Source organism: Micromys minutus, assembly GCF_963924665.1.
Source record: "Micromys minutus genome assembly, chromosome: 6".
Taxonomy (NCBI): domain Eukaryota; kingdom Metazoa; phylum Chordata; class Mammalia; order Rodentia; family Muridae; genus Micromys; species Micromys minutus.
Genome location: NC_137975.1, coordinates 57,786,781 through 57,797,059, shown reverse-complemented (window position 1 = coordinate 57,797,059; position 10,279 = coordinate 57,786,781). Strand labels below are relative to the sequence as shown.

Sequence of the window (10,279 nt, the reverse complement as noted above, 5' to 3'; positions counted from 1 at the left end):
CCAGCACTTGGGATGCAGAGCCAGGCAGATCTCTTTGAGTTCTAAGCCAGCCTGGTCTACATCCAGAGCTACACAGTGAGACCCTGTTTCAAAAACAGAAAGGAAAAGCAAGAGTGGACCAGGTCCCAAAATCCTAGTCATCGGTGCCTGGGACAGGAAGTGACTTCACTCATTTCACACAGAATGAGGCCCATCCTGACATATCTGTCCCCAAAATTAAGACACAAGGACAAACTACATCCAACCACATTTATTGGACAATAATGGTGAGAGAGCCTTATTCTATACCAAAAGATAAAACAGATGAGCTGTTATTGGGTTTTATTGCTAGTGGCAAGATTCTGTTACAAAGATGTAAGAGGCAAAACCCAGTGCCTTTTTTAAATGATCGATATCACTATTTCATGCAAAATCATGGATTTCCTCAGAACTTGTACCTAATAGTGGCAGAAAGAAGGTGGCTTTCCCCGTTTTGGATGACTACTAGAAAATGCTCTAGTTCTCCCTCTTCTATGTGGGGTTTTATCAGTGTCATTAAGATATAGAATGTCAACCAGTAAAACTCAGTCTGAATGCAAGACTTATTTCATCCACAATGTACAGGACTCGTTTTTATTACTACAGGAAGGAATCATGACCCCTTTTCCTGCCTTGGCATTCTCATTGGGTAAAGTTTTGCACTTTCATATTAGCTACTGTTTATACTGTTTGCATTGCTCATTACAAATCTTGTTACAGCATATATATATGAATTATGTGTGTGTGTGCACGCGCGTGTGCGTGTACATATATATCCAAGTACTTGAGGAGGCCAGAAGAGGGTGTCGGATCCCCTGGAGCTGAAGTAGTAGGCCATTATGTGAGCTGCCTTATGTGGGTTCTAGGAACTAAACTCTAGTCCCAAGCTATCTCTCCAGGACCCAACATAAGCTTTAAAACAGATTTGAGTCCTCATATTGGAGACAGTCATCCAAAACAAAAACAAAACAAAACAAAAAAAAAAAAAAAAAAAAAACCACCCTGCTTGATGTGGGGGTATAAAGCCTGAGCCCTCCCCACTCTGTTCTGTACAGCCCCTGAGAGATAAACCTGGGTGTGAGTAGACCTTGGAAAGTGCCAGCTGCTGCCCCAGAAAAACTATCCAAGTGGCAAGATGCCAGCAAAGTGGTATCCCAGTCCACAGGGTGAAGTGCTTGGAGCATGATGCTTCGGTGGCATGGCATTCAGATAAAGGACAATCAACATCAGCATTCTGAGTCCCCAGGATCCCCTGTGCACCTTGAACCGTCTCTGTTTGAGGGTCGTCGGTGAAAAGAAAACCATGGAGAACTGAGCCCATGCTAGACTGACAGCATTAGTTTCAGAAGACTAACAAGGGTTAGTCTGGCATCCTCAGCCGCAGTGCCAGATACTGGCCTCTTGGTGCTTCAGAGAGCTCCTCAGGGGTTCAGAAGAAGACATCAAAAAGGACAACCAAAAAGAACTCGAAGGAGCATCAACCTATCTACAGCAATGATGGTGTTTCAGAGAAATGGGAGGAGCAACTGGACCAGTCACCAGCCTTTCCAGCTCGCCCCCCGCCCCCCACCGCCTGCTGCTCAGTTGTAGGAAAGGTAGTCGATGAGCCGGGGTGGGATGTTCAACTTGGCGACTTTCTCTAGCCCTCGAACACCAGTGGCCTTCCTCAAGCTCACCCTGCAGAGCTGTGAGAGGGAAAGAGGTGTCTCTGGGGAGAAAAAAGATCAAAGGAAAAAATGAGAAAGGTTTCTAGAAGAAGCACACCCTGCAGCCTGCAAAGGCAGAACTGGAAGGACCCAAGAATTAGGATGGATCATATGTCATCTCTGAAGGTCAAGACCAGTAACAAGAAGCCAGGCAATAAGGTTCCGGTGATATCCACAGGGATATCCATCATCTTGTGGGGTTGGGTCTTTAGAGACAGAGGTCTTTTGTTTTATGGGAGGAGTCACCGGTTTGTTTTTGACACTATCTAGCCAATAGACTTAGCAAAGAACTCATTTGTGACTAAGAGGCCCATTTGTCACAGATCCAGCCAAGTCAGGCATGGGTGAAGGATTTAATCCAGGGCAGGTGCTAGCAGCTAGCTCATGAACTCTAGGCTCCTTTCCTCAGTAGACCCATAGGCTACAGGAATATAACAAACAGTCCCCAGGGACAGAAGGATTCCTAGTACATCCTAGTGACCAAGAACAGGAGTACAACTCAAAGCGGTCAGTATAAATTCATGAACTAGCAACCTGGGGCCCAAGATGAATGATAGTGGTTCCTGGCAGTTCAGGATATGGGAGTATTTCCACAACAGAACCTGGCTCACTTTCATAGTACTCAAAGCACTTGGCCGGGGCACTGCTGCTCCACGTGTAGTCCGAGGGCTTCTTGCCCCGGTTGTCCCGAGCGTAGATGTTGCCGCCAAACTCTATGAGCATCTCAATGAGGTCGACATTCTTTACCTTGGCCGCATGATGAAGTGCGGTCTCGTGAAGTTTGGCTGCGTTCACATTGGCCCCTGGAGAACCACAGCAGAGAATGTCTGTTACCAAGGGGAGTGCGTGGAACCAAGGGGAAGACCGACCTATACATCATACTTTGTCAGAGTGCAAAAGTAACCCTCGCCCAGAAAACAAAAGCAAGACAGACTCCACTGTACCTTCTCAGAATTCAAGATTAATATTTATTTTTCCTTATCAAAGTGAAGGATATATCATATATATGAAATATATATATATATGACATAATATACATGACGTATACATTATATATACATAATACGTGAATATCCCTCACTTTCATAAGGAAAAAAATATGATATATCCCCCAAGATACCCTGTAGCTGTCCTCATAGGTCCCTAGATTTCCAGAGGCTCATCCTGTGGACACAGACACGGGTGACGCACTGCTCTGCCACAGGTATGATGGGCTCAAAAACTAACTGGTTGGATGAAGAATGAATATTTCTTAAATATATTCTTTTATACACTGGAAGAGATAAAGGGGAAATAGGTAACGTGCTTGAAACGTTAGCTGTGAACTCGACTCCACTCCCCTCACCTCTCTGGAGGCATACAGAAAGATTCAAGGAATTAGCAGCTAGACACAGCATCCTAAGCCTAAGGCACGTGGTATTCCTAGATCTCCCATCCAACTCTTAATGGGGCCTGACCTGGCTTAGCTTCTGAGATGAAACCAGAGTGGGCATGTTCAGGGCAGTATGGCTAAATTCAGCATTTTAAAAATACATTTTTAAAAAGAAAGCAAAAAGATTTTGAGGCTGGCCAGATGGCCTGGCACAAGGCCAGTGAACTGAGCGGGGTCCCAAGAACCCACAGGGAAAGGGAAGGAAAGAACAAACTCCACAAAGGGGTCCGTCCTCCAAGTGCCATGTGTGCGCTTCGGCATGCACACCTGAAACCATATGCATACAGTAACAATAAATCTACAGATTTAAGGAGTCAAAGCTGGTTCGTTACCAAAATCTTCACTTTAGAATTAATGTGATTTGGAGCTGCCCTGACACACCCTAGTACACAGCTGAAAACAGCCACAATCCTAGGCCATCAGCACAAATGACTCAGTGGACAGGAACATGGGCTCTGCCAAGGAGATGGGAGTGTAAATAATCCTGATCTACCCACCTCTGGACGCTTCCAGAAGAGTTAAATATTTACTGTAAGTGATCAGGTGAAAAAGTACTTAACCATAACAAGTGGACTTTGATACCCACCAGCTCTCTTCCTCTGCAAACACTGTCTAATTCCTTAACTCGGCCTCTCTGCCTACAAATATAAAAGAAGCAACCTCCTCTATGTCCACCTGCGGAGTAGTATGACCACTTCAGATATGGGCTCAGATCCACCAGCAGAACCAGGACCACTGTCGTCACTACACAAGCACCTGCCGCATGTTTCCCAGGAGATTCGGAACGTGGCTCTCTTAGGTTCTCCAACAGGCTTATGGCTCAGCCTCAGTAGTACAGAATTTCACTGATTGTGTAAAGCTTATGTAAGTCCATAAGACTATGCTACTTCTCTCTGCTTCTATATAGGATGGAAATATTTCACAATGAAAAAAGTGCTTCGAAGGAGAAAATATAAAACACAGTCTTGTTAAGGGAGCCCATCAGAGATTAAAGGGGCATCTGGTATACCTCTTCCTGATCCTGTCTTCAACTCTGGTTTGAATCGAGACTCAGGACCCTCTTTTCTCCTTTCTGGTACATTCTTCCCCAGACTGCATCTGTTTCAATGCTTCCTTACCTACATGGAGAGGGAGACACACACCCCCTCCCCAAATTCTACTAATCCTCAATCTCCTAGGTATATGGAAACATGCCTTTAAAACTACAGAAAGTTGGGGTGGGACGACAGACCCACCCACAGATCCAGGGTGGGCTCTGACTGGTACAGTTCCTTTCCTTCTAAATTTGACAACGCTGGACTATAGGGATACAACCTAGTTTAAGCCAATGGAGCATCAGGGGAGGTGGAAAGGAGACTTTGCTCTTCTAAAAGAGCTATGAAAGAGCCTTAAAGTGTCATGTGGTTACAGAACCGAGAAATGCTGCTCTCATAACTGCCTATCATCCAGCTCCAGGAACCTGATACCCTCTTCTGGCCTTTGCAGGCACCCAAATACAAAAAGAAAAAAAAAATTATGAGAAACATATATTCACAGAGAGAGAGAGAGAGAGAGAGAGAGAGAGAGAGATAATAAGTAATCAGATGCATTTGATGAGCAATGCCTGTATACAAGGCATTATAAAAACAGTATTGAGCATATTCCCTACACATGGGACAACAGGTTTTGTTTTTCCAGTTTTATAGACACAGAAGCCAAGACCAAGGTCTCTCTGTGTAGTAGAAGAACCAGTCTATCTGCTTCTGCTCCCCAGACATCTGCTAGCACGGCACAGGTTAAGTTACCCACTCAGGTAAATAGTAGCTTGGGCAAACAGCAGCATACCTGCATTGAGCAACACTTTGACACAGTCCAAATGCTCCCGTGCACAGGCAACATGGAGAGGGGTCCCAAAATGGCAGTCATGTGCTTCCAGGTTGGCCCCAACGTCAATAAGAAGCCTCACGCATTCAGAACTCCCTTAAAATAAGTGGGGGAAAAGATGGAGATGTTCATGAATATATACACTGGGAATGGTACCATGATAAACAGCAGTTGAAAAGGTGTCCCTACAAGAAACAGAGGGGAACGAGCCTGTATCTCGATATACAAAGCAGCTGGTAACTCTGCATGGCCCTAGGAGAATCCAAAGGCATCTCTCTTCTCCCCTCAGGAATTCTTAGCACACTTGGTCAGGAAAGGAAAGGCTCATGTCCACTTTCCTGCTGAGGACAGAAGATATGGGAGACCACGTGGATATAGGGCACAAAGAGCATCCTGACCTTTATCTCTATGTCCCTGTACCCCCTACACTCCCCCCCAGCAACCATGTCTGGGGAGCATTCAGGCTACAGAAAACACAAGTGGCTGTTCGCAATGCAGCCAATCTGCTGGAGGAAGAAACATTTCGCTGTCATTCTCACTATGCAAGTTGCCCCCCGGCACATCTTCTGCCTTTTTCCTGCTCTCCCTTCTGTCTTCAGGGCAGGTTTGGATCAAGGCTTAGGCCCTCTTCTCTTCTAATGGAGGGTCCGCATCCCCCACCAATGTGATGTCATCATACTATCATTGCCATTGAGCTTTTTGACCCATAGCTTTTCTTCTGTGGGGCTTTTTTTTCCCCTTAGGAGAAATATCCTAAAGTAAAAAGTCTGGTCCACCATAGTTTAGGAAGAGAATATGCCACTTACCTCACAAATATACATAAAAAAAAAAAAAAGTCTATAAGATCCACAGCTCAGAATTCTCTGAGCTGCCCATACTTTGGGGTGGCCTTTTTCAGTCTCTCTGTGGGGTGTTTGTTTTCACTTAGCTTTGATGAATGAAATTCTGCTTCAACTAGATATATCTCTTGACTAAGTTCTTTTCTTTAAGAAGACAAGAACCAAGAGATACTACTGGTAACTCCCCATATCCATGAAGGCCAACCTCCTCCTTTGGACTCTAAGTGCTTTATGCTTAGGTAATTTTGGTCCCTAACACATGTACTCACCACTCATGCAGGCCTCATGTAGAGGGGATGCCGTGTACAAAGGAGGGTTGACTTTTGCCCCATAGGACAGCAGGAGTTTCACACACTCGATGCTGCCTGAGGCGCAGGCATCACAGAGAGGGGTGCTGCCGTCAATGTTGCGTGCGTCCACCTCAAATGACAGAAGCAAATGTCAAAGGGTTAGGCAAATGAGTGTGGTGACACTTTGTAATCTTTATGCAGGTCCATCTTTGCAAAGATAATGTCTCAAAAATACCAGTTTTTTCTGGTCCACACCAAGTAATGGGAGGGAGTTCAAAGAGAAAAATGAATGGATTGGGGTAGGAATGTAGGAGCCTCCTAAATATGGAAATCTCTCATTGGAGGGTTTCTGCTTTCTCTGCACAGAGCAGGATAAAACTCAGCCTCACCCTCACTACCACCTCAAACAAATAATAAACTTAGGACAATAAGGAGAGCCTGAGGCTGGGAAGCAAGTTTCAAGATGGATTTTAAGTTGAGCTTTGACTTAAAAAAAAAAATGCTTCAGACTGTTTAGAATGCTTCATTAAAAAAAATAAAAAATAAAATAAAATCATAGGCCAGGAAGAAGCAATTAGAATTTAGGCTTCTACGTGGGTACACATGAAAACTGTGAAATTTGATTCATCCCAAGCTTCAAGAACGGGTAGATGGTGTGCTGTGTTCATTCTGCACTCACATGGTGAGCTCTGAGACTAAAGTCCTGTATTCTCCATAGGCACAGGGGGCAGTGCAGATCCTGCTAGCTCTACTAAGCAGGCAGATAGTCAACAGAACGGAAACCACCACCAGCAAAAACTAACTGTCCTGTGAATATGCACACTATGAAGGGCAGCCAGATCAGAAGTTTGTTACTTTTTTTCTCTGCCTCCCCCCAGTGGTTATGCCAGCACCTCACACTGGCTATCCTGGAGTTAAGAACTCTGTGTGTTAAACCTACACAGCGATTCCTTCCTCCTACTTGTTAAGGCAACAGGCCATCTTTTAGCACTTACTCACCTTTTAATAAAAAGAACAACTGGTCAACCTCCTTTTAAAAAAAAAAAAAAAAAATCCTACACAGCAGTTGTTCAACCCTGGGTCCAGGTAACAGCAGAAAAGTCTACCTGGTCATCTCAGAGCAGAGCTGCGCTAAACCACCCTGCTAAAAGTGCTCTATGCATGAACCTGCTCTGGTCCACAGCAACCATCGCGCCTCCTCTCATGGCTTTCAGCACCCTACAAAGCCTGTCTATCCACATCCTTGCACACCTTACAGTCTTTTCTTTTCTCTAGTGTTCTCCTGAGCCTGTCCCACCAACCTAGCTGCCGCTAGATGGCTATCAATGGCAAATGGTCACCCACCTGGGCACCAGCTGCCAACAGCAGCTGCACACACTGGGCCTGGCCCTGCAGACTCGCTGCGTGAAGGGGTGTGATCGAGTCCACAGTGACTTGGTTAACACATGCTCCGCTGTCAATCAGCTGCTGAAGCTGTAGGCTTTCACCCCGCTGAGCTGCCTCATGCACAGGCGTGCGTTCCACCCAAAAACCTGAAGAGGAAACAGAACCCTTACTAAGACCCTCCTGCTTCCAACAAAACAAAGGAATCCACATGAGGTTCCGGGGCCCATTGGCAGCCAAGACACCATATGTGACCGTGTAATTGGTCCCAGTGCTCCTATTAAAATCCATAAGCAATCCCCACTAGCTAGAGGGTGGAGCTCAAAGGTCTTGCCAGGGCATATAAAGGTGTCTGCACTATGAATCTGGCCCATACTATGAGCCCTATCTCCTACCCCTTACAGCCATATGCCCTTTAGCTCAGCAGTTCCACATGTGTACCTCTGTAACTGTACCTTACCAAGAGGAATGTGCCCCATAAGTAGCAATATACAGTTTGAGGGGATAGTAAAAAGTAGTGAATTAGTGGTTCAAAGTTAAATTGAAAGGTGAAAATCACCAAGATTTTTCATGAAACCTTAAAAAAAAAAATGACAAAGTAAAGCTAGGATTTGTGTGGGGATGGTAGACAAAGAAAAGAAGAGGATGGGGGAGGGGAGGAGGGGAGAAGAGACTACTAGAACCAGAATGGTCCCTGAGGTGGAGTTAATATGTCATGTGCAGTTCCTGCCATACAGCCATTCAGCATCTTATCAACATGGAATCAGCACTCTCCACTTCCATATATGAAGATGTGTAAGACGCAATAATGGGCAGCTAGCTCCTATTCAGGGGCAAGGCCAATGCCCCAACAACTCAAAACACCACAATGGAGGCAACGGAAGAACATTTCCTGTGATGGGAATTCAGAAGCAAAATCTCCTAAGTACCTGGGCAAGTGCATGGAAGTATCACAGAAGTCAAAGGTCAAGCTTTGCTTATTCAGACTGTGATCCCAGCACTTGGAATGTACACATGGTTTTATGGCTGAATGAAGTTGCTTGTGTTCACCTGGATGCTGGATGAGTGAATGGATGGATGATTAGATGAATAGATGGATGGATAATGAATGGATGAATGAATGGATGGATGAATGAATGATTGGATGGATGGATGGATGGATGAATGGATGGATGGATGGATGGATGATGAATAAATGATTGAATGAATGGATGAATGAATGATTGGATGAATGGATGGATGGATGGATGGATGGATGGATGGATGGATGATGATTACAAATGGATGGAAGATGATTGGATGAATGGATGGATGATGAATGGATGAATAAATGATTGGATGAATGAATAAAATTGCTGAAATGAATTATGATTGTATAAAATATACAATTTGAAAAAGACAACCAACTCTTTTTTTTATATGATCTATCTTTAGAAGAAATACAATTACTGGTAACCACATTTTCCAGTAGAACAAGTATCTGCTGCAAAAGTCCTAGCAGTGATAAGACAGAAATCAGAAGCAGCAAATGTGATAGCCAAAAGTAGAGGCAAAAAAAGCAGAGGAGGAGCAGGAGGAAAAACAAGAGGAGAAAAGGGAAAGGTTTCAGTCCATCAAAGGGCATAATCAACAGAGTTAATGTATAACCCATAAAATGAATGAAAATACTTATAAGTTGCATATCTGATAAAAGATTAATATATTCTTGACTATATAAAAAAACTTCTACAATTCAACAGCAGAAATATCAAACAATCCAAGTTTAAAATGGGCAAAGGGTCTTAACAGACACTTATCCAAAGGAGACATAAAAATGGCCAACAAACATATGAAAAAATTGTCAATATCACTAATCACTAAAGAAATGCAAACTCAAATTGCAATGAGATGCTTCTTCATACCTACATGTTGTATAGCAATTTTCTCTGAGATAAATAAAACAATTAGTCCTGGAGGGACGCTCAGTAAGATTTTGGAAATTCTGGATGTTCTAAGGGGAGGTGAAACATTCCATTCTCCAAGGAAAAAACCAGGAAGCAAACAACTCAATCAGGAAGTCACTGAAACTGACCAGATTCATAAGGTCTCTCACTCTTTATACATACATAAATAGTAAGGGTTGATGAGAGACTCTCTAAGAAGCCAAGCCTAGAAGAGATTCAGACCAACTGAGCTGCCTTCAAGGACACTCTGCTGTGTGCAGCTGCTTACAAGTTGTACATTGAACTCCAGCTTTCCAGTGCTATCACCCATGCTGGGGTGGACATGCATCTGTCTTTGAGTTGTCTCTGATTCTATAAGTAATCATCCACCCATAGTCCTGTAAGCAAACACAACCGTTATAGAAACATTACAAGTAAGTGTTCATCAAGAAATGAATGGGTAAGCAAAATGTGGTATACAAACATCAGCTTTACATGGGGAGAAAATAAGAGCAGAGGCTACAACATGAATAAGCCTTGAAAACATTATGTTAAGTGAAATAAGCCAGTCAATACAGGCCATATGTAATATGATTCCACTCACACAAGGTACCTAGAGTAAACACAGTTGTAAGGACAAAAGCATCACGATGGGACCGAGGAGGACAGAGAGTTATCATCTAATGAGTATATGAAGTCAGTTTTGCAGGATGAAGAGTTCTGTGGGAGAAGGGTGATGACTGGTGTGATCAATATGCAATGTACTTTAGTGAAAGTGAGCTCTCCATCTGAAAACGTTCAGATAGTAACCGTTAGCTACATGCTC

General features: G+C 43.9%; 1 protein-coding gene across 1 annotated transcript in view; it reads right to left on the bottom strand.

Moving 5' to 3' along the window:
* Nucleotides 1-235: 235 nt before the first annotated feature.
* The window catches only part of ASB13 (ankyrin repeat and SOCS box containing 13), a 15,067-nt gene continuing 5,023 nt past the window's right edge, over nucleotides 236-10,279 (bottom strand). The window contains exons 2-6 of the mRNA XM_080917641.1: nucleotides 7,493-7,680; nucleotides 6,128-6,278; nucleotides 4,981-5,115; nucleotides 2,336-2,527; nucleotides 236-1,726 (exon numbers count right to left, since the gene is read on the bottom strand). Coding sequence (XP_080773767.1) covers nucleotides 1,599-1,726; nucleotides 2,336-2,527; nucleotides 4,981-5,115; nucleotides 6,128-6,278; nucleotides 7,493-7,680 — 794 coding nt within the window. The 3' untranslated portion in view covers nucleotides 236-1,598. The remainder of the gene's footprint in view (nucleotides 1,727-2,335; nucleotides 2,528-4,980; nucleotides 5,116-6,127; nucleotides 6,279-7,492; nucleotides 7,681-10,279) is intronic.